This window comes from Mobula hypostoma, chromosome 5, assembly GCF_963921235.1.
Source record: "Mobula hypostoma chromosome 5, sMobHyp1.1, whole genome shotgun sequence".
Taxonomy (NCBI): domain Eukaryota; kingdom Metazoa; phylum Chordata; class Chondrichthyes; order Myliobatiformes; family Myliobatidae; genus Mobula; species Mobula hypostoma.
In genome coordinates, this window is record NC_086101.1 from 116,800,037 (window position 1) to 116,824,942 (window position 24,906).

General features: G+C 41.2%; 1 protein-coding gene across 2 annotated transcripts in view; it reads right to left on the bottom strand.

Moving 5' to 3' along the window:
* LOC134346959 (misshapen-like kinase 1) overlaps positions 1-24,906 on the bottom strand; it is a 351,745-nt gene that overhangs the window by 247,182 nt on the left and 79,657 nt on the right. For both annotated transcript variants that reach the window (XM_063048859.1, XM_063048858.1), the window contains exon 2: positions 9,984-10,049. In XM_063048859.1, coding sequence (XP_062904929.1) covers positions 9,984-10,049 — 66 coding nt within the window. The remainder of the gene's footprint in view (positions 1-9,983; positions 10,050-24,906) is intronic.

The following is a 24,906-nucleotide window of genomic DNA, read 5'->3' on the forward strand; positions in this document are numbered from 1 at the left end:
TCTTCTGAAAGTAAATGCTAACGGGTGGGGGTGGGGGTGGGGGGGGGGAAGTAAAATTGATACCAAATTCAGAACTGACATTCGAGTATGGAATCATGGTACCAGTATTAGAATCCCACAGTGCCGCAGACCTGCATTCAGAGTTAACATTGGGTGTGCTGTCAATCTGGAAGTTACATGTTGCCCAGTTAATACATGGGCTTCCTCCAAATGCTCCAGTTTCCTTTCATTTCCCAAAGGCATGTGACTTGATAGATCAATGAACAAAGAGGCAGAATGCCAAACACAATATATTTAAAGAATATACAAGCAAAGGAGTTAAGAGCACAAAGTATGATTGGAAGTTGAAATAGTCCAGAGGTTGGGTGGGCCTACAACTAGAGGTCATGAGCTAAGGGTGAAAGGTGAAATGTTTAAGGGGCACATGAGAGGAAACTTCTTAACTCAGACGGCTGTGAGAGTGTAGCTCAAGCTGCCAGCACAAGTGGAACATGTGAGCTCGATATCAACATTTAAGAAAAGTTTGGATAGGTACATGGATGGTAGGAGTATGGAGGGCTAAAGTCCCAGTGCAGGTTAATGGCAGTAGACAGTTTAAATTACTTGACACGGACAAGATGGACTGAAGGGTCTGTTTTTGTGCTGTAACTTTTCAATGACTCCAAGATGCTGGAAGTCTGAGATAAAAGCAGAAAGATGTAGAACAGTTTCACAGCATATGTAGAAAAAAATTATAATCAGATGTTTCAGGTCCAGGGCTTTATCTGAACTGAGGAAGAGAAACAACTTAGTAGAGGTAGCAGAGAAGGTAAAGTGTGAATATTAGTAATGGGTATTAAATTGCATGGGTGTTGGGGTAGAGATACATCTCTACCAAAGGAGATGCACGACACTCCTTCCCTCTGCTTGCCTGCAGGTTACTGTTGGGCAAGGTAAAGCACCTGCTTAGCCTCCCCCACCCCCTCTGATCGGGGTCATGTGAAGCCATGAGAGCAGGTGATGTGCAGCTGGTGCACATCACATAATTGGGGGAGGGGGATTTGACGTTTCTTTCTGAATGCCTTCCACGTTTTTTCTGTTTTGTGGCTATCTGCAGAAATACAAATTTCAGAGTCGTATATGGATACATGTTTTGATGATAAATGAACCTTTGAGCTTTGAACCTTTGTGGTCCTGGTTAAGTGACCACTGACGCCAGGCTGACAACCTCTGAAAAGTACTGATATTGGCTGAGGTTCACATCTTGTGTTATGGAAAGACCATGATCACCCACGTCAGACGACTTAAGGCATACTGATGATGATTAACGTTACTAACGGCAGGAAAATGGGGGAGAGGGGGGAAAATCAATCCTCTATGATATAATGGCGGAGAAGACCCAATGGGTCGAATAGCCCAATTTCCGTTTCATTCACTGTCATTTCACCATATACATGTATACAAATAGCTTAAGAACAGGGAGAATTTTAAATTTGAGGCAATCAGCATGCAAGACCATGGTGCATAATAGGGCTTTACAGATTTTAAAATAATGAGGTTTATAAGTCAGGGATGGAACCAAGTCTGGAATTTGTAAGAAAGACCTATCAGGCAGCACAGGATTGCTGGGTCCATTTCTCCCAATAGGTAAAGCCCTCCCAACCACTGAGCACATCTACATGAAACACTGCCACAGGAAAGCGGCATCCATCATCAGGGACCCCCACCACCCAGGTCATGCTCTCTTCTCGCTACTGCTATCAGGTAGAAATTATAAGAGGCTCAGAACTCGCACCACCAGGTTCAGAAACAGGCACTACCCCTCAACTATCAGGCACTTCAATGAAGGGGGATAACTTCACTTGCTGCATCACTGAAATGTTCCCATAACCAATGAGCTCACTTTCAAAGACTCCTCATCTCACATGCTCCATAGTTATTGCTTATTTATTATTCTTTCTTTCTATTTACAGTTGCACAGTTTGTTGTCTTTTGCAGCCTGGTTGAACACCCCAGTTGGGCAGCCTTTCACCGATTCTGTTATAGATATTATTTCATAGATTTGTAGAGTATGGCAAGAAAACGAATCTTGGGGTTGCATATGGTAACACATATGTACTTTAATATTGAACCATGTTGCATCACTAAATAAATAAAGGCAATTCCCCCGACTACCTGAATTTTTATTAAAGTAGTACATCACATAGTAAAGATAAAACTGCAAATTTGTTTCAGCTAAGACAAGATAGGGGGAAATTTACAGAAACCTTCCAGATCAACTGAGATAGCTTTGCATATCCGTGCTGATACAGGAATTTTATGAAAGCACCTGCTGCTCCCCTCTTAAAAATCCTCATTCATTTTACTATTAATGATATGTGACAAAATAGCAGAAGAAAGCATGGTTTAAACGACAGTTTTTGCTGTGGAATTGTACAAGTGGTGTACAGGAATGATAGGACATGGCAGCTCTGGTAGTTAGCAGTGTATCAAGTTCTTTATTTTCTCTTTGCTATTTAAAGTGATAGAGATAAAGGAAAAAAAAATCCAGGTTTACACTTCTTGGCACTGTGGAGGCCAAGTTATTAGGTGTACTTAAAGTGGAGGCTGATAGTTTCTTGATTAGTAAGGACATCAACAGTTTATGGAAGAAGGCAGAAGGCGAGGGATAATAAATCATCTATGATGGAACGATGGGGCAGACTCGATGGGCTGAATGGCCCTATTTCAGTTTCATTGGTATTCAGCTGTACATGTGTATCCTCCAAGAGGGCCACAACCTTGTTGTAGGGTTTGGAGGCTTGTGTGCCTCAATGACCCAGAGAGCTATGTTGCCTCGAGCCACAGCTTTATGTTTTGACTCTTGGTAGGATCACCCATGTCAAACAGGTCAAAGGGTAGAGGACAGACTAAGAGTTGCCCACTGGTTCTCCAGGGTTCAGAATTCACCTCAGGGCTAACAACCCTCATTGGTCAAAATAAATTGTTACAGAAAGAGCAATGAAGAATCCTTCTATATCCAAGTGTGATGGTATTCCCGAGTCTCCACTCGGAGATTTGCATGACTGACAGTGGTGAAAACTGAGGGGAAGCTACATGATGAAGGAAGCCCTGAACACCACCAGAGATGGAGGACCTTCACTACTGCCCTAAATGCCAGTAGTGTACACAGGTACGACTAAACAAAAACATTCTTCAGGGGCCAAGGTACACAACTCAGTGGTTATAGTCACACACCACACATATAGTTATAGTCCATCACAGTCACAAAATAATATTAGCACAAGTTCCTGATTGACATGGCATGAAGCTTGACAGACTGACATAAAGTGTGAGGTACATGTTTAAGACAGTATAATATTCCTGACACTATCATAATAAAACAAGCAGTTGTATATATATGTGCTCCTATGTATTATTGGGTGGTGGGGTGGAGATACATCTCTACCGAAGGAGGGGCAAGGCACTTCTTCTTTCCGCTGCCTTCAAGTCACCCTTGGGCAAGGTGTAGTACCTGTTTGGAAAATCCTGTCCCCCCACCCAATTAGGGTCATGTGAAGCCATGGGAGCAGGTGGTGGATGGTTGTATGAGCTGTTGGTGCATATCACAAGTCCTGGTTATATGACCACGGATGCCAGACATACAATCTTTGAAAAGTATTGATAATGGCTAGGGTCACCCATCTTGGAAAGACACTGCCCAGAAGGCAATGGCAAACTACGTCGGTAGAAAATTTGCCAAGAACAATCATGGTCATGGAAAAACCATGATCACCCACATTATTACAACAATGTATATAACAAAAAAAAGCATGTCTAAGGTCTTCCACACTATTTTCTTTGTTCTTTAGAGCAATGACCCAGCCAATTCTCAGTTTAGAAAATGGTGGCCAAATCAGCAACCAAACTGTACTTGGGAGCCAATTCCAATTTTTAGAAAATAATGGTGCAAATAATGAAATTCAGGACATAATAGATTAAAACAAACATGAGAAAGTCAGATGCTGTAAATCCAGAGCAACACACCCAAAATGCTGGAGGAACTTAGCAGGTCAGGCAGTATCTATGGAAATGAATAAAGAGTCAATGGTTCAGGCCGAGACCCTTCTTCAGGACTGGGAAAGGGAAGACAGCAGAATAAAAAGGTGTGGGGGAGGTGAAGGAGGATATAGAGGGCTGGAGAGGAAGGAATCTGATAGGAGGGAAGAGTAAATCACAGGAGAATGGGATGGAGGAGGGGACCCAGGGGGAATGAATGTTAGGCAAATTAGATGAGGTAAGAGAGAGTGGGGAAGAGAAGAGGGGGAGGGTATTCTTTTTTTAAAAGAAAGTAAAATCTATATTCATGCCATCAGGTTGGAGGCTACCCAGATGGAATACAAGGTGTTGCTCCTCCACTCTTAAGGGTGGCCTCATCTTGGCACAAGAGGAGGCCATTGACCGACGTTGGAATAAGAAAATTAATATCAAAGGCATTCTACCTAGTCACTTATTTAAGGAAGATACTTTGAACTGAGAACAGAATGACTAATACAGTGCATATATGTGACACACCTTGTTGTTAAATCACTTCCTTTCTGAGGTTTCTCTCTCTGGCTACTGGTTGGCATAGCTTACTTTGTGATCAATTTGCTTAACTGGTGTATTAGCAGCTATGCCTAAACAAAAGATACATCTCATGACAAAGTTCAAAGTACATATATTGTCAAAGTATGTATGCAGTACACAACCCTAAGATTCGCCTTCCCACAGAGAGCCACAAACTAAAACACCATAGAATCTGTTCAAAGACAACAAACGGCCAATGCACAAAGAAAAAAAGAAACTGCGCAACAGCAAACCACAAAGTCATTGAAACAGTCAAGGTGTGTTCAGTTCAATTTAGCAACTGCCCCAATCAAAATTGCACAATATAGCAATAAAAGGAGTAAAGTTCAAAGATGTAACATTATACAACCTTGAGATTAGACTAACAGGCGACCACGAAACAAAGAAACCATATAAAAAAACCCAAACACACACATGCAGAAAATAAAATACACATCATGTGAACAGTAACTGCAAGCAAGCAAACAGCGTTCTGAACTGAAGTCCGAAGAGTCCCATAGTTCAGCATAGAGCCGAATCTTAGAGCTGCGATCTGGACCGGTCCGTTCCTCGTCTCAGGCCCCTGACCTTTTCAGTCTGGTACCTAAATCAACGTTCAAACATCAGAAACCAGAAACACATCATAACATGAACTACAGAGTCCAATCCTCAAATCGTGTCCATTAAACCTTGTTCAAGACTCCAGCAGCATTGAGAGGGGCAAGAGAGAGAGACCAGTCACACACTTTGTCTTCCTCCAGGAAGACAAAGGCAAAGCAGCAACCATATTTGCATTTGAAATGGTCAACATCATACATCTGGATTTTCATTAAACATTCTGGAAGGGAAACTATACATCCAATAACAAATAGATACAGGTGTCCCCCACTTTTCGAACATTCGCTTTACAAAACCTCACTGTTACGAAAGACCTACAATAGTTCCCTGTTTTCACTAACAGAAAGTGTTTTCACTGTTAAGAAAAAAGGCAGCGCGCGGAAAAAAAAATCAGCACGTGCCCCGAGCAGCCGCTCCTCCCCGGATTCGGAACGGCATTGCTTCAATACATGCCTGTGAGCAGCCGTTAGCAAGATGAGTTCTAAGGTATATGAAAGGCCTGAAAGAGGTCATAAGGGAATTACACTTAGCGTAAAACTAGACATAATTAAGCGTTTCAATCGTGGTGAACAAAGTAAGGACAAAGTGAGTTTAGCTTGTGGAAGTTGACGAAGATGATGTTTTAGAGGTTTTGGCATCCCATGACCAAGAACTGATAGATGAAGAACTGGTGCAATTGGAAGAGGAAAGGATAACAATCGAAATCAAATGAGTAATGATAAAGTACGACTTTAATTTTGAAAGGGTACGTCGGTTTAGGGCACACTTGCAAGATGGTTTGAGTCCTTACAAAGAACTGTATGATAGAAAATGTACGAGGCTCAGCAGTCAAGCATACTGTACTGTCGTTTTTTAAGCCTTCCACATCAGATGACGAACCTCGACCTTCGACATCGAGGCAGGCAGAGATAGAAGAAGATGACCTGCCTGCCCTAATGGAAACAGATGACGATGAGATGACACCCCAGTGTCCCACCACCCCATCCCCCAAGGCCACGGACCGATACAGATTCACGGAGAATGCAGCGGTAGCCGGGAGGCACTCTGAAATAAACTTGCTAATTAATTAGGTGCTGTCTGGCACGTAATTGTCGGCCCAGATCAGAGGGAATGCAATCGGCACTGATCTGGGCCGACAATTACGTGCCGGGCGGCACCTAATTAATTAGCAAGTTTATTTCAGCTTTTTTCTTAAAGATGTGCTGAGTGCCTCCCGGCTACAGCTGCACCCCTGCATTCTTCACGAATCGATATTGGTTCGTTGCCCGGAGGGTGGGGGCCACTGCACCACCCAAACTCTGACGACTCAGCCTAACACACCATCATCAGTGTGCTCGCTGTCTTCCCGATTCCGGTAAGTGATACTACACTGTACATGCATTATTTCTACTTTATATAGGCTGTGTATTTTTACGTGTTATTTGGTATGATTTGGTAGCTTCATAGCTTAAAGGTTACTGGACAGCGCTCGCTCTGTGTTTTTGCCGAGAGCGCTTGCGTGAGATTTTCGCTACGGAGAACAGTTCAGGAAATGATTGTGGAGAAGTATTTCTACTTTATATAGGCTGTGTATTTATCATATCATTCCTGCTTTTACTATATGTTACTGTTATTTTAGGTCTTATGTGTTATTTAGCATGATTTGGTAGGTTATTTTTGGGTCTGTGAACGCTCACAAAATTTCCCCATATAAATAAATGGTAATTGCTTCTTCGCTTTACAACATTCCGGCTTATGAACCGTTTCATAGGAACGCTCTACCTTCGGATGGCGGGGAAACCTGTATCCATTTTTAAGATAATCAAATTTTTGCTATTAACATGGTTAACTCGATCAAAGATTTAAACCTGAAACCCTCCACTTGATCAAGGTCAGATATAGAGTGGAGTCTGGTTAATCAAAGTATCAGGATTGTAGAAGAGGGAGTTCTGATCCCCAGGCACAAGGCTGGATCTCCTCTGGGTGCTGAACTGATTTGAAAAGCTTGATAACAGCTTCAGGTTGGACGGCAAAATCTGGGCCTGGAGCGAGTAGCTACCGGACCCTAGTGTGAGGTACGATTTGCTGTTCAGACAATTTAACCGCTGACCCAGATGGGAGGAAAGAGCCAAATTCACTCGCGCTCCATGATGGCCACTCTTCTTTCCATGGCACTGAGGCTATGAAGACTGCCCTGGCTGCTGTGCTCCGTGCCCACTAATATGAACTGATAAGCGAGGCTTTGGGCTTACTCCAGGCTGGTCTGGAGATTCAGTTTTGGGTCAGAATGTTGCTGTTTGCTTCGATTGTTTACATGATCTGTAATTTGTGCAGTGAGTCTTTTATTTCTATTTTTATACTTTTTTCTCTTTAAATTGGGTTCTTTTGGATTTCTTACTTTGTGGCTACCTGTAAGCAAGCAAATTTCAAGGTTGTATAATTTATACATTATTTTAATAATACATATTCTTGAATTGAGACAATTTTTAGGAACTGGGAAAAAACATTCTATTCCTTAGGTCCACGCAGTTACACTCATTTGTTCTTTGCCAACATTTTTATTATTCAATCAAGTGACCTTGCAAAGATAATACTGACACAGTATGCAAAGTCCTCGGGCAGTTCCACTGATGGAAGCTGTGATAGCCTTATCTTTAGACTGCTGAAATTTTCTACAGTGCCCTTCAGTGTCATGATATAGGCATCCAATGTACTCTCACAAATCCTCTGCAATATGCTAATCCTATTTATCCCCTCAATAGCACTGGACAATAAAAATTTAGCTTCCTGAATACATTTGGGTATAACTTATGGATCTTGGACTGTTGATCATGAAAAATCACAAAATTTCCGTATCACGCACTATTTTTTCCCTAAATCACCTATATTTGTTATTTCAAATCATAACTAAAATGTTACCTAGGCATCCAACAATGTAGTTGAAATTTTTCTTGGCAACTACAGAGCACCGAACTACGTGCAGCTGGTTGACAACATTCCTCAAGCATACAAAACCATTTATACTTCTTCCCTACAAATCTCAGCGCACATGGTGAAAGGTTTCACCAGGACCTTGTGGTCATGGAAAAACAGTATCAGGGTAACTGAAATCCATCAATGCTGGCTAATTATTGTTGAACACTTAAGTGAGAAGCCTTAGAAACACAGAGTACAAATGAAAATCAGCAAAAAAAAAATGTTAGTTTAGTTGAACTATTGCAAAATGTCAGCACCATTATGCAATTAAATGTATTATATTCAACAAAATTTAATTTCTTGTTTCTCCAAATTCCTACGTGATACAAGTAGTCTGAAATTATATTTGTGTTGAGCTTCAAGTGGTCTATCATAAACAAAAAAAAATTTAGGAAGCAACACGTTTTTAAAAAAATGCATTGTCTAGTGTAGTAGAAATGATTTGGTTCCAGTATACTCCATTCCTCCTACACCTTTAACATTCCAAAATCATTCACCTTCCCTTTTTCCTGAGAAACTTAAAAATCCTGTTGATTTAGCCTATTCTGCAAATCCAAGGTTTAGTTTAGTGCCGGTTTCAGAATTTTATAGCCTTTTTCCATTAATGCCATTCATAGCTTTCCTCTGTTGTTTAATCATTGTCTCTTGTACCAGAGGGCATTTTAGTCATATAGCATGGATTGAACCCAGGTGAGTGGAGTTGTCAGGCAACTCTTCTAGCTGTGTCAATGTGCTATCCCAGTTAAAAATTAAATTACCAATTCTCTTTAATTCTTCCTGCACAGTTCATACCTTACAGCAGTTCTCTGCTCCTGTGAAGAGTCTTACTTTTTTGCCTGCTTTAATTTTATAAGAGTGACCCGAACGAGAATCAGGTTTAACATCACTGGCATACGTCACGAAATTTGCTGTTTTGCAGCAATAGTCCAGAAACAAAAAATATATAAAATACTCATGCAAAAAAAAAGTGTGAGATAGTTCATTGCCATTTAATAATCAGATGGCCAAAAGAAAGCTGTTCCTAAAACATTGAGAGAATATCTTCTGGCTCCTGTACCTCCCCTCTGATGTTAGTAATGAGAAAAGAGCATGTATGTATGTTCTGGCTCCTGTACCTCCTCTCTGATGGTAGTAATTGAGAAGAGGGCATGTCCAGTTGAACCAACATTCCCATTGTCAGTAGGTAATATTGTCCTCCAACTTATGTTCCATTACCCACCACTTCATAAAAGATTCAAGAGAGATGTCACTGAACTCCTACGCAAATTACACACATTACAAATTGCAACCTAGCTCAAGTCCAGTCTCTCCTTCAATACAAGCACTAGCATTTATAGACTTCTGCTGAAATGCATCCATGTTACATACCAACAATTTCTACTGTTACAGTTATAACAATGCCACCTCTCTAGCTGCAGAATGTAAAGAAAACTTCCACTGTTGATTAAAAAAAAATTATACTGACCATTAGTCAGTCTGTCAATCACGGATGTTAAAGGAAAAAAACAAGCACGAAAGTAACATGTTAGTTAGTGCCATAATTTAAAGCACTAGGTTAACTGAAATAGGTTTTCCCTGAGCAGTCACTATTCATGATTGTTTTTGTTGGTGCCTTCTCATTTAAAAAAAACTTGTTTAAGCATACATTGTGCTAGAAATCGCATCTCAGCAAGTACATTCTGATGAAACCCAAGATTATCCATGTGTGTCCGGGAATTGTGATACATGATGAACTTTGACAAAATAGTTGCAACAAGAGTAAATTTTACAGCATGTTTCTATGAACTTGCACAATGATTACAAATAATTTCTAGTTCTAAGAACAAAGATAATTATTGTTTCACCTTATACACTTGTCCATATGTGCCATTTCCGACAACTTCTACTAGTTCAAAAATACCAGCAGGATCCTGTGTGAAAGAAAGACATGAAAAAAAGATTAGAAAATGCAATTTCAGGTACAAAAATATTTCAATTCTGCACCGCTTGCTCCATTATAAAAATTCCATTTTTAATGAAATAAATTGCCTTCTGCCTCATTCCCCAGCCTCGCTTCCAAAAGTGCTTTTAATCCTCACCTAAAACATGATTCCAACCTACCATCTTATGCCCTAAACAATTCAAACTCAAAGCTGATATTACTGTGAGGCTCTCCGTTGATTGGGGTCGACCACAGATGTTGCATCCCTGCCGTCTACATGACTTGCAAGCCAATATGCAAGGCAGTATACAAGCCAGGGCAGTACGATATGGAGAGCAAGCTCTTGCCATGTTTGCAGTCTCTGCCTCTCAATGCAGCTGATTAGTCCAAAGGAACGGCAGAGACCGATACAGTTTGGTACCAGTGGCATCACAGGAGTTACCAGTGTTGAACTCAATGTAGGGCCTTAGGGACTCCAGCTCCAGATTTTTCCCCTCAGGGATTACCCCCAAAGCCTTCTCCAAGAGTAGGTATAACCACAAGGTAGTGGAGATTTGGGACCAGAGTTTTTCTTCTCCTAGATGAGCTGCCAAACATGAACCCCATCTAGCCAAAATGACTGGTTTTAAGGTGCCAATAACCCACTTTTGCCCCTTCTCCTGTCAGAAATAATGAATTCTCTGGGCTTAGTAGCTAAGCCACACATGAAAGCTAGGAACTAGACTTGGTTGACAGAAACTATTTGAATACACACCATTGGCAGCATTTAATGGGTAGTGAGAGCTTATCCCCATTATCTCCCCCAGCTATAACGACCTTAAGGCACAGGTGCAATGAAAATGCAGCAGCACCACAAACAAGTAGCATCTGACAAGCATTTCACAACAAAGACAAATTACACTGGATAACAATGATTTTGCTTCCTGAATACTTTTGCCTGATCATAAAAATCACCATGAAATTTCCCTATCAGACAGTTTTTTAAAAAAAATCACCTATGTTGGTTATTTCAATTGATAACTCAAAACAATTAAAATGTTGGCCACAATATAAGCTGAAAAGTTTTCTATCGTGTCCAGGCACGTCTGGGCATGATTAGACAAGGCACATGCTGCATGGCAGGACAGGTTATAGTAAGGCCATAAATTTCCATGAAGAATTTTGATATTTGAGACAGATGTTTCCCTGAATAACTGATGCCAAGATTAAAGCAGGCATTTTTGTTGGTCCACAAATCAAACAGGTCATTAATGACAGGAAATTTGAAGAACTTCTAATGGGACTGGAGAAAATCGCACAGAAGGCATTCAGAGATATTGTTGAAAATTTTTATGGCATCTACACAGCACCTAACTATGTGCAGTTGGTTGATAACATGCTTCAAGCATACAAAATCATGAAGTGCAACCTGTCACTAAAGATTAATTTTCTGCATTCCCATTTATACTTCCTCCCTGCAAATCTTGGCACTGTCAATGACGAACATGGTGAAAGGTTTCACCAAGACATTGCAGTCATAGAGAAATGGTATCAGGGTAACTGAAATCTATCAATGCTGGCTGATTATTGTTGGCCACACAAACGAGAAGTCTTAGACACAAAGTACAAACAAAAATAATCAACAAAACACTTTTAGCTTAGCTGAACTATTGAAAAGTGTCAGCACCATTATGCAATTAAACGTATTATATTCAATAAAAATTAATTTCTTGTTTCTCCAAATTCCTATGTGATACAAGCAGTGTGAAATTATCAGCATCAAGTGATCTATCTTCAATAAAAATTCTGAGGACAAACCCTTTCAAAAAAATTATGTCCAGAGTTATAGAAAAAATAAATATCCACAATTCAATATTTTCATAAAACCAGTAATAGATCAAAACTAGAAAGGACAAAGCAATGGTGAAAATCCAAAACATAGTCTATAAATACTGAGGTCAGGCACCATTTGCAAAGTAAGGGACCAGAGTACCGTTTCATATTCATGTTCTTCCATCAGAACAAGAACTTTGAATGAAACAAGTTACTAGTTGTATAGAAGGGGAAGGGGTGAAGATCAAGAAAAACTGGATTACACAAATAGTGTTGATGCCAGTAATGACTTATGGCTGATCCAAGTAGAAGATGAAGCTGAACATATAGAAAGAAAATTGTGTCAGAACTGAGATCAAAAGACTACAAATTATCAGAAATCTAATACTAAATACACAAAATAAATCACCAGCTGAAGGATTTTCTGCCCTTCAATATATCGATTGGTCGATATTAGCAATTATTCCTATTATTTTTGCATAGGTCACAACAAATGCTACATGCTTGGCATCACAATATATTTGAGATGAGAAAATAATTAAATACTAAAAGGTGTTAGAGGCAGCACCAAGCAATAGTTCCATTTGACCACAAAAAAAATTACAAAACACTGCCAAAATTGTCATTTTTTTTCCTAAAACAAAATAGTAACATTTAATTGTCTACTTCTTTCCAGTTCTTCAAACTTGAAAGTGTCTGTGCAATGCCGGAGCAGATTCAATGGGCTAAATGACCTAATTCTGCTCCCATATCTTATGGTCTTAAAACTATTTCTGGAAGAGTATTCTCATACATAAGAAAATGCTGTTGAATTCTCGCCTTATCACAAATAAAAAAAAATGTTTTCTTTCAAAAGGCCAATATCTGCGCTTAAATAGATAAAGCTCAAATAAAGACAACACATCTCTGAATGTGATCGCCACGCATGCCAACTCAAGTTGCAACGAAACTGCAAAGCTGAGCATTGCACTCATCTTTTTAGATCAACAATGTGATGCTATTAAATCATGCTCTTACAGAAGAAAAAAATAATTTCATCTCATCTTGATCACAGAACAACACAGCAATTTCTGCAAGAAAACTGAGAACAAGTAGTGGCAGTATGTTCAAATCTGTCATCAATTTCAATAACAGCCCTTTAGAGACTGAGTCAACAAAAAGGATCAGTTTGAAGCTAGAATATTAAAAATCCTTGGTAGTGGAAAGGCAAAAAAATTGAAATAGGCCTTCATCACTAAATAAAGAATACTTTTTTTAATAAATTTTGTTTGTTTTTAAACCTATTGCACTAGCTCGGAAAAATCTTTATCTAGACAGAATCTTTCTAATCAGTAACTGGAATTCCACTTCAAGAATGTGCATACATGCAAAAGCAAGGAGTTTCCAACACAAGGTGCACAGAGTGAACAATGAGAGGATTACTCTCACAAGCAATACAACACTATGGCTATAAGGTTCAATGACACGGTAGCGTAGCAGTTAACTTGATGGTATTACATCTCAGGGTGTTTTAGTTCAATTCCGGTGCATCTGTAAGGCTTTTGTATGTCCTCCCTGTGAGAAGTGTGGGTTTCCTCCCACAATCTAAAGAAGTACCAGTTAGTAGGTTAGTGGTTTGTTGTAAATTGCCCTGTGAATAGGCTTGTGTTAAATAGGTGGGTTATTGGGCAGTACGGTTCGTTAGGCCAGAAAGGCCTGTCCCATGATGTACCTTTTTTTGACTTTAGCGATACAGTGAGTAGGCCCTTCGAACCACACTGCCCCAGTAACCTCCAACAAACCCAATCAACTCTAACCTAACAATGGGATAAAGTACATTGACCAATTAACTTACCTGGTACATCTTTGGACTATGGGAGGAAACCCATGCGTTCCACAGGGAGGACGTACAGATACTCCTTACAGAGTGGCACTGGAAAAGAACTTCGAAATTCCCCGAGCTATAAAAAGAGTCGCACTAATCACTATGCTACCATGGCACCCAATAAAAACACCTCTAAGTCAAATAAAAAATATCACACAAATACTGATTGGGAGACTTCAGCTCTGTCCATCACAAAAAGCAGAATCTCCCAGTGGCCATCCATTTCAATTCTACGTCCCATTCCAACACGTCAGTCTGTGGCCTCCTCTACTGCAGCGATGAGGCCACACTCAGGTTGGAGGAGCAACACTATATATTCTGGGGAGCCTCTGACCTGATAGCATGAGCATTAATTTCTCCCTCCAGTAATTACAACCCCCTCCTCTTCTTTATTCCTCATTCCTGTTTGCCTCTCACCTCCCTGTTATCTCTTTCACCAAATTCCCTCTTTACTTCATCCCTTCCCCTCTCAGTTTCAACTTCGACACACCAGCTTGCACTTCTTCCTCCCCTCCCCACATCTTATTCTGACTTCTCCCCTTCCTGTCCTATCTTGATGAAGGGACTCAGTCCAAAACGCTGACAGTTTACTCTTCTTCCATAGATGCTGCCTGACCCAGGTTCCTCCAGCATTTTGTGCGTGTTGCTTTGAAGTACTCTGCACCTTTAAAATCTTAGTCATTTGAAGAGATTTCAAATGATATTAAAAGGGTAGTACATGATATTATATGAAATGATATTATAATATATTCAAATGTATTATTTTGACAGCAGGACAGGATGAATTTAAGAGAAAAGCAAAGGAACAGATCAGGGATAGAACGATTAGGTGTTGGAGTATGAGCCAATGAAATAATCAACATTAATTTGTGAACCCATATGATAAAAGCCTCAGTAATGCAGTTTATTCTGTGTTGTCACTCATGAGGTGAACGGCTATGACTACATTCACTGCTTTGTAACTGTTACCTGGAAGTCCATACAGATTCCACAATCAAAATTTCTCAATACAATTTAGTTACTGTGGCTTTGAGAAAAGCTATCAAAATTAGTCTTATCCCATTTTTCCACTGCACTGCAATCTCATCTCTTTGGATTTTGTATCAAATTGGCTTTGCATGTTATAAGTTGGCATTTTCTCCTCAAAGGTTGAGCATGCTGGAATGAGTGATTGTTTTTAAGGCTGAGAACAGAGTGGGCATTGGTCAGCAGTACTGAGACAGTGCTAAATGAAATTAAGGTATGAATTGCCAGGATCTATTTGAATGATAGGGTTGAGAATGTAAATGGCCCAATCCTTCAGCTGTGTTATAACTCTAAGAAAATATTATTTTGTCTTCGTCTCAAAGTGTCTATGAGGATCAAAGATGGCTTGATTCCACACTGGTTTTATAGATTCTGAGTTAGCTAATAAGACTGTAGCGGCAAAAAAAAGATCAAAAATCAATCCAGTTGCCACTAGCTTGCAACCGCCAGGGGGTTGATATACTTGTATGATGCACCCTTGGCTCCAATGAAACGATTGTTCCAGAAGTCGAATCCTTTATTAACAATTAGCAAATATACAATCTTGAAGCAATATTAAGTGCTCAGTAAAGATATGACCAACACACATCAAAGTTGCTGGTGAACGCAGCAGGCCAAGCAGCATCTGTAGGAAGAGGTGCAGTCGACGTTTCAGGCCGAGATCTTTCATCAGGACTAACTGAAGGAAGAGTTAGTCCTGACGAAGGGTCTAGGCCTGAAACGTCGACTGCACCTCTTCCTACAGATGCTGCTTGGCCTGCTGCGTTCACCAGCAACTTTGATGTGTGTTGCTTGAATTTCCAGCATCTGCAGAATTCCTGTTGTTTTTGTTTAAAGATATGATCAACACTGGTCCCAAGCTGCAAACTGTCATGAAGCAAGAATATGAAACTTATTCCCTTTGCTTTACCACGTTCCCACTAATATGATTAGCTCTGGTCAAGATGGTGCCAACATACAACGCACCCTCAGTCAACATTTTCCAGATAGCCCATGAAAAGGTCTTTTTTTTTAATCTCTTTTACATCTGTTTTTCACTTCAAATTCGTTTCTGGGACTGGTAGAGCTTGCGATTTATAGTTTGGAGATTGATAGAGTAATCCAGCCCTTTGCTATCTCTCAGAAGATTCCAGAAAGCGAGCGTGTACTTGGATGGCTTTGATACGAAGTAAGTTTGAGACAGACGTGAGCCAATGTTCGACTCTATTTTGCCAATTAAAGCATACAGGAAGATTGAGACAGAGGCCAATGCAGAAGGCGAGCAAGAGTTCAGCACCAACTGCCTTCCTTTTGATTGCTGCCAAGAAAGAGTCTGTGAGCGGCCTATCACTGTGTGGGTCGCTGTGGCAGGCTGGTAGGCCGCTCTGCCTTGTGTGGTGTCCCTCTCTTTCCAGGGATTAGGACGATGGTATGTATCGTGGTTCTGTGTTTCTGGATTGGACTATTGCATTTATGGACTGAGGACATTTTCAGACTTATGGTTTCTATATTTCATATTTTGTGTTTGTTTTGATCACCCATTCTTTTCCGTTTGGTTGTGCGAGGGGAGGGTGTTTGAGGGTTGATGTCCTCTTCTAAGCTGTTAAGATTTTTTATGCAGGGGGAGGGGTTGTTTTTTTTGGGGGGGTTGATACTCCTGTTGTTTTTGCAGCGGGGGGGCGGTGTTTGAGGGTTGTTGATTGGAACGTCGCTCTGTTTTGTGCTGGGGGATGGTATGACGTTTCTCTGAACGACTTTCATGCTCGCTCTTTGTTTGGTGGCCGTCTGCAGTAGATGAATTTCAGAGTTGTATATGACACATGCTTTGATAATAAATGAACCTTTGAACCTTTAAATGAATCTTCAAGTTGCCATAATAAAGGTACAACACAGAATACAAAGCAAATAGAGAAATGATACATGGCTCCTACAAAGACAAAACAAGGAAGTGCATACTCGTCCACCTATTGGGCAAGAGGCAGGTGGATACGTAGTCTGGTGAGGTGGTATGAAGCTTCTGCTACTTGCACCGGGCTCTGTGTGTTCCCAATGCATAGTCTCAAGGTCAGCCCAAATTCTTGGAGCTCCCAGGATTCAGTGGGGATGTTGCACTTCAAGGAGATTTGAGATCCTGTCTACTTGGTAATTTCTTCCTGTGCCACAGCACAGAATAGAGAATCTGTTCATAGAACCATAGAAACTACAGCACAGAAACAGGCCCTTTGGCCCTTCTTGGCTGTGCCGAACCATTTTCTGCCTAGTCCCACTGACCTGCACACGGACCATATCCCTCCATACACCTCCCATCCATGTATCTGTCCAATTTATTCTTAAATGTTACAAAAGAACCCGCATTTACCACCTCGTCTGGCAGCTCATTCCATACTCCCACCACTCTCTGTGTGAAGAAGCCCCCACTAATATTCCCTTTAAACTTTTCGCCCCCTCACCCTTAACCCATGTCCTCTGGTTTTTTTTTCTCCCCTTGCCTCAGTGGAAAAAGCCTACTCGCATTCACTCTATCTATACCCACCATAATTGTATATACCTCTATCAAATCTCCCCTCATTCTTCTACGATCCAGGGAATAAAGTCCTAACCTATTCAACCTTTCTCTGTAACTGAGTTTCTCAAGTCCCGGCAACGTCCTTGTAAACCTTCTCTGCACTCTTTCAACCTTATTTATATCCTTCCTGTAATTTGGTGACCAAAACTGAACACAATACTCCAGATTCGGCCTCACCAATGCCTTATACAACCTCATCATAACATTCCAGCTCTTATACTCAATACTTTGATTAATAAAGGCCAATGTACCAAAAGCTCTCCTTACGACCCTATCTACCTGTGACAACACTTTTAGGGAATTTTGTATCTGTATTCCCAGATCCCTCTGTTCCACTGCACTCCTCAGTGCCTTACCATTAACCCTGTATGTTCTACGTTGGTTTGTCCTTCCAACGTTCATAGCTGAAATGCAAATATCATTGCTTGACCAATGTAACCAGCTGAAATTAACAAGTGCTGTGAACATTGGGGAGAGAATGTTTACTTGTTTATCCTTCCAGCAAGTTTGAAAGATTTTGTGGAGACTGTGTTGGTGGTATTTTTCCTCTGGTGCCTTGGCATGACTGATTTAGATAGTGCAAGACGCAAAAGCAGACTGGTGACAAGATCACTGTTGTCTGGTATACCACAAGTTTCACATCAGGTCTGAGGTTTTGATCTTCATCAATCCATTCATTATGATATGCTGGTAAATTTCAAATATATTGTGTGCAGTTTTGGTCGCCTACCTACAGGGAAGTTGTCAACAAGGTTGAAAGATTACAGGAAAAATTTACAAGAATGGAGGACCTGAGTTATAAGTAAAGACTGAAAAAGTTAGGACTGTATTCCTTGTAACTTAGAAGATTGAGAGGAGATTTGATAAGAGTATACAAAATTATGAGGGGTATAGATAAGTTAAATGCAAGCAGGTGCTTTCCACTGAGGACCGATAGGACTACAACCAGAGGTCATGGGTTCAAGATGAAAGGTGAAAAGTTTAAGGAGAACATGAGAGAAAACTTCTTCACACAGTGGATCAGGTGCGTGGAACAAGCTGCCAGCACAAGTGGTACATGCAAGCTCGATTTCAACATCTAAGAGAAGTCTGGAGGGATACATGGATGATACGGTTATGGCGGGCTGTGGTCCGGGTGCAGGTCGACAGAAATAGTTTAAATGGTTTCAGCATGGCTTAGATGGGCCAAAGGGCTGTTTCTGTGCTGTACTTTTCTATGACTATGACTCTGTCTCATTTTACTTATTAGCATTACCAGCAGCCCTGCTGAGCCACTGATAATAGACCCACATCCTCCTGATACGTGGAACAATGCTGTGATTTGGGGAACCAGCACTTTGCCAACTTGGGAAGACTGATGATTTTCCCTGTAGGAGAAAAGAGGCAAAGTACCTCTGTACTTATCACAGATGGATTTCCATCTTGATGTTCATAATTATGAGATCTGAGATCCCTTTCCATTTCCTCTTCCCAGAGATGGGCAAGGTTATTGTGAACTTGTGATTGAAGCTGTTAACCAGTTTTGGGACGTTAGCAAGGATGCTCTGCATTCTGGGCATTGTGTTGGGAAAGGGTCTTCTGGACCAATCCACCACAAGTGGCAGCATGCTGGCTTGAACAGGTTGCTTTGGAATGGAGGAGTTGAGAGCATTCATATTAGAGACTTCGAGGTTGAGATAGCTTTCACTACCTTTGCACCTGAGCACAGCAACCTGGATCTTGACTCAGTGGGGTGGGATCTTAAGTGGCTGGATTGTAGGTGATGGTTTAAAGATGCTACAGTACCTCACTATGTATGTCATGGCTAGCAGCAAGTTGTTGAATCCCCTGCATTCTCATAATCAACAACTGCACTTTAGGATGTTGGTTTTCTGGTGGACCTCTGCCATCAGATGCCCGTACAGCTGCCTCTTTTCCCTTGAATAGAACTACTCAGCCGGTCAGGCAACATGTACAGAAAGAACCTGCATGTGTTTCACACTGAAGATCATTTGTCAGAACTGAGGGAAAAGCAACTTCAAATTTTACTGAGAAAGCAAATTAAAACTTTTTCTGACTAGCAAACAGGCCTTGACAGTACACAAAAAATGCGTTTCTTTAGCTAAAATGATTTGAGTGGCGCCATGCAGTTTGAATGTGGCAGCCAGAAAACACACAGATCAAGGCATGAGTTTAAAAGTAAACCGTAGGAAATATCAACCACATTACCATCTAGTAAAATCCACAAGAATATTTAGATTATGAAGACACGTAGTCCCCTTTTATTGTCATTTAGTAATGTATGCATTAAGAAATGATACATTATTTCCTCTGGCGTGATATCACAAAACAGAGGACAAACCAAGACTGAAAAAACTGACAAAACCACATAATTATACATGTAGTTACAAACAGCATAACAATACCATAACTTGATGAAGAACGTCCGTGAGCACAGTAAAGTTCAAAGTTTCTCAAATGTCCCACATCTCACGCAGACGGGAGAAGGAAGAAAAACTCTCCCTGCCATGCCGACCACAATCCGACTCTGAGTCATCTGAAAACTTCGAGCTCTGATCAGCTCTCCGACACAGAGTACTGAGTGGTATCTCTGCCGAACGATTCGACCTCTTTCTCGGTCACCAAAAGCAGGCAAGGCCGTGGATTTTGAGGCCTACCCTCGGAAAGATTCCCAACCACACAGTAACGACAACAGCAGACGGGCATTTCAGAAATTTCTCCAGATGTTCCTCTGTGCTTTCACGTCCATTCTCCATCAAATCATAATTTGCCATGGCCCCTATTTAACAGATATGACATCATTTTTCACCAGAGAGCTGTGCACGCGCGGCACGCTGCCATCTTCTTCTCCCGCGATTGTCTCGCATTTCTCTTAATTTTCACCACAGTACACCACTTTGACAGGTGGACTAAACCAGGTGAGGGTAGCCAGCAGCATAAGTACCCCTGTGAGTTAAGGATAAGCCTGTCCCAGCATGCAAAGTCAGCTCTGGCGTTACTGGGCGGATGAGATCTACAGTGAGGTCCAATGGCGGTTCTGTAACGTTCTGTGGAGAGTGAAGGGCATGATAAGGCATGGAAGACATCATGGTCATCCACTGCAAACAAGGAAACATTCCAGTTTATTACGCTTTTTGTACCACTGGACTTGGACTTCTGAGGTCTAAAGAGTGCAACTGCCCCGGTGTAACGGTTTTTCCACTATAAACTCTCCTACATCATCAGGCATGACAGACAATCACAAATACTTCTCATAAATGTGAATGGATAATAGAATGAAAAATAGAATGAAAAAACCTTCAGCAAAATCTAGAAATTTAAGCTAAAGCTACGGGACATCACAGTTGCAATTTATCATGTCAACAGCCAACCTACTTTTTGTAATCGCAGGTTTGAAGACTGGGATCTTTCGAAGTTCCAAGTATATTTATTATCAAAGTGACAACCCTGAGATTCATTTTCTCATGGGCATACTCAATAAATCCATAAGAGAATAACCATAACAGGGTCAACAAAAGACTGCACCAAGTTGGGTGATTCAACCTCTGTAGAAAAGACAACAAAATGCAAATACAAAAAGGAAGTAACAGTAGCAAATAAATAAATAAGCAATAACTATCAAGAACATGAGATGGTGAGTCCTTAGGTTGTGGGAACATTTTGATGATGGGGCAACTGAAATTGAGTGGTTACCCTCTTTGGTTCAAGAGCCTGACAGCTGAGGGGTAATAACTGTTCCTGAATCTGGGGGTGCTCTTACAATGGCTCCTGTATGGTCTTCCTGATGCCAGCAGCCAGAAGGCAGCACGTCTTTGTGGTGGGGGTCCCAAATGATCAGTGTTGCTTTCCTGCAATAATGCTTCGCATAGATAAGACCACAAGACAAAGGAGCAGAATTAGGCCATCTGGCCCATTGAGTCTGCTCAGGCATTCAATCATGGCTGAACCTTTTTTTCTCTCCCTCCTGCTCAACTCCAGTTCCCAGCCCAAGTTTTTTTCCGTAAACTTTGATGCTATGTCCAATCAAGAACCTATCAATCTCTGCCCAACGACCTGGCCCCTAGAGCTGCACGTGGCAACAAATTCCACAAATTCACCACCCTCTGGCTAAAGAAATTTCTCCGCACCTCTGTTTTGAAAGGCCGCCCCTCTATCCTGAGGCTGTATCTTCTTGTCCTAGACTCTCTCACCATAGGAAACATCCTTTCCACATCTACTCTGTCATGGCCTTTCAACATTCGAAAGGTTTCAATGAGATCCCCCCCTCATCCTTCTGAATTTCAGCGAGTACAGCCCCAGAGCCATCAAATGTTTTTCGTATGATAACCCTTTCATTCCTGGAATCATCTTTGTGAACCTCCTCTGGACCCTCTCCAATGCCAGCACATCTTTTCTAAAATGAGGGGCCCAAAACTGTTCACAACACTCAAGGTGATGCCTCACCAATGTCTTGTAAAGCTTCAGCATCATATCCTTGCTCTTGTATTCTAGACCTCTTGAATTGAATGCTAACATGGCATTTGCCTTCCTCAAATTGCAAGTTAACCTTTAGGGTGTTCTGCACAAGGGCTCCTAAGTCCCTTTGCATCTCAGATTTTTGGATTTTTCTCCCCATTTAGAAAATAGTCCACACATTTATTTCTACTACCAAAGTGTATGACCATGCATTTTCCAACATTGTATTTAATTTGCCACTTTCTTGCCCATTGTCCTAATCTGTCCAAGTCCTTCTGCATCTTACCCATTTCCTCAACACTACCTGCCCCTCTACCAATCTTCGTATCATCTGCAAACTTGGCAACAAAGCCACTTATTCCATCATCTAAATCATTTATATACAGCATAAAAAGAAGTGGTCCCAACACCAACCCCTGCGGAACACCACTAGTCACTAGCAGCCAACCAGAAACGGATCCTTTTATTCCCACTCGCTGTCTCCTATCAATCAGCCAATGCTCTAACCATGTTAGTAACTTTCCTGTAATACCATGGGCTCTTAACTTGGTAAGCAGCCTCATGTGTGGCACCTTGGCAAAGGCCTTCTGAAAGTCCAAATAAACAACATCCACTACATCCCCTTTATCTATCCTACTTGCAATCTCTTCAAAGAACTGCAATGGGATTTTCCCTGAAGGAAACCATGCTGACTGTACTATCTTGTCCTGTGTCACTAAGTATTCCATCACCTCATCCTTCTCAACCACTGAGGTCAGGATAACTGCTCTATAATTTCCTTTTTTTTTTAAAAAAAAGATTTTTTTTTAGATTATGAGGACACGCAGTCCTCTTTTATTGTCATTTAGTAATGCATGCATTAAGAAATGATACAATATTCCTCCAGTGTGATATCACAGAAACACAGGACAGACCAAGACTGACAAACTAACAAAACTACATAATTATAACATATAGTTACAACAGTGCAACAATACCATAACCTGATGAAGAACAGTCCATGGCACAGTAAAAAAGTTCAAAGTTTCTCCAAGTCCCACATCTCACGCAGACGGGAGAAGGAAGAAAACTCTCCCTGCCATGCCCAACCACAGTCTGACTCTGAGTCGTCCGAAAACTTCGAGCTCTGATCAGCCCTCCGACACCAAGTCCCGAGCACCACCTCTGTCTGAAAGCTTCGACCTTAGCCTCGGTCGCCAGTAGCAGGCAAAGCCAAGGATTTAGGGGCCTACCCTCCGGAGATTCTTGATCGCACAGTAACAACAGCAGCAAACTGGGCATTTCAGAAATTTCTCCAGATGTTCCTCTGCTTCTCACATCTGTCTTCATCAAATCAGAATTGTCCATGGCCCCTATTTAACAGATACGATATAATTTCACGGGAGAGCTGCGCGCGCTGCGTCGCGCTGCCATTTTCTCCTCCTGCCTTTTCTGCCGCCTTCCTCCTTTCTTAAAGAGTGAAGTGACATTTGCAATTTTCCAGTCCTCTGGCACCACAATCTCTAACGCTACTTCTTTCAGAACACTAGGGTGCAGCTCATCTGATCCGGGTGACTTTGTACTTTTAGGTCTTTTAGCTTTTTGAGCACCTTCTCTCTTGTAATAGCAACTGCACCCACTTCTCTTCCTTCACACACTACAACATCAGGCATACTGCTAGTATCTTCAACAGTGAAGACTGATGCAAAATACTCATTTAGTTCATCAGCCATTTCCTTGTCTCCCATTATTTCTCCTGCCTCATTTTCTAGCAGTCCTATGTCCACTCTCATTTCTCTTTTATTTTTAACATAATTGAAAAACTTTTACTGTCAACTTTGATATTATTTGCTAGCTTACTTTCATATTTCATCTTTTCCCTTCTAATGATTTTTTTAGTTGCTCTCGGAAGGTTTTTAAAAACTTCCCAATCCTCGATCTTCCCACTAGTTTTGCTTTGTTGTATGCCCTTTCTTTTGCTTTTACAATAGCTTTGACTTCCCTTGTCAGCCATGGTTGTACTATTTTACCATTTGACTATTTCTTCATTTTTAGAATACACATGTCCTGTACCTTTCTCATTTTCCCCAGAAATGAATGTCATTGCTGCTCTGCTTACATATCTGCCAGTAGCTCCTTCCAATTTACTTCGGCCAACTCCTCTCTCATACCACTGTAATTTCCCTTACTCCACTGAAATACTGCTATATCTCCCTATTAAATTTCAAGTTGAACTCAATCTTATTGTGATCACTGGTTCTTAAGGGTTCTTTTACCTTAAGCTCCCTAATAGCCTCTGGTTCACCTCCCAGCCACCGTTGGGAGGCCCATATATAAAACTTCTTTCACCCTTGCAGCTTCTAAACTCAACCTACAAGGATTCAACATCTTCTGATTCTATGTCACATCTTTCCACTGATTTGATGCCATTCTTTACCAGTAGAGCCACACCCCTCTTCTGTATCTTCCTATCCCTCCAATATAATGTGTAACCTTGGACATTCAGCTCCCAACTACAACCTTCCATCAGCCATGATGCAGTGATGGCCACAACATCATACCTGGCAATCTGTAATAGAGCAACAAAATCATCCACCTTACTTCTTACACTATGCACATTTAGATACAACACCTTGAGCAATGTATTTGCTATCCTGATTCTGCATCCCTAATGTTTTGATACTCAGCCTATTGGCTGCAACGAAATCCCATCACCTGCCTGCCCTTCCTGACAGTCTGACTGCATGCTATCTTTACTTTTTTACCATCTGTCCTATCCAGAGTCCCTTCACTCTGGTTCCGAACCTGCCCCCCCCCCGCCAAATTAGTTTAAACCCTCCTCAACAGCTCTAACAAACCTGCCCGTGAGTTCAAGGGCAACCTCTCACTTTTGAACAGATTATGTCTCCCCCCAGAAGAGATCCCAGTGATCCAAGAACCTGAAGCCCTGTCCCCTGCACCAACTTCTCAGCCACACATTTATCTGCCAAGTCATCCTGTTTCTACCCTCACTGGCGCGTGACACAGGCAGCAATCCAGAAATTACCACCCAGGAGGTCCTGCTTCTCAACTCTCTACCCAGCTCTTTAAATTCTCTTTTAAGGACCTCATTGTTTTTCCTTCCTATGTCATCAGTACCAATATGTATCAAGACATCTGGCTGCT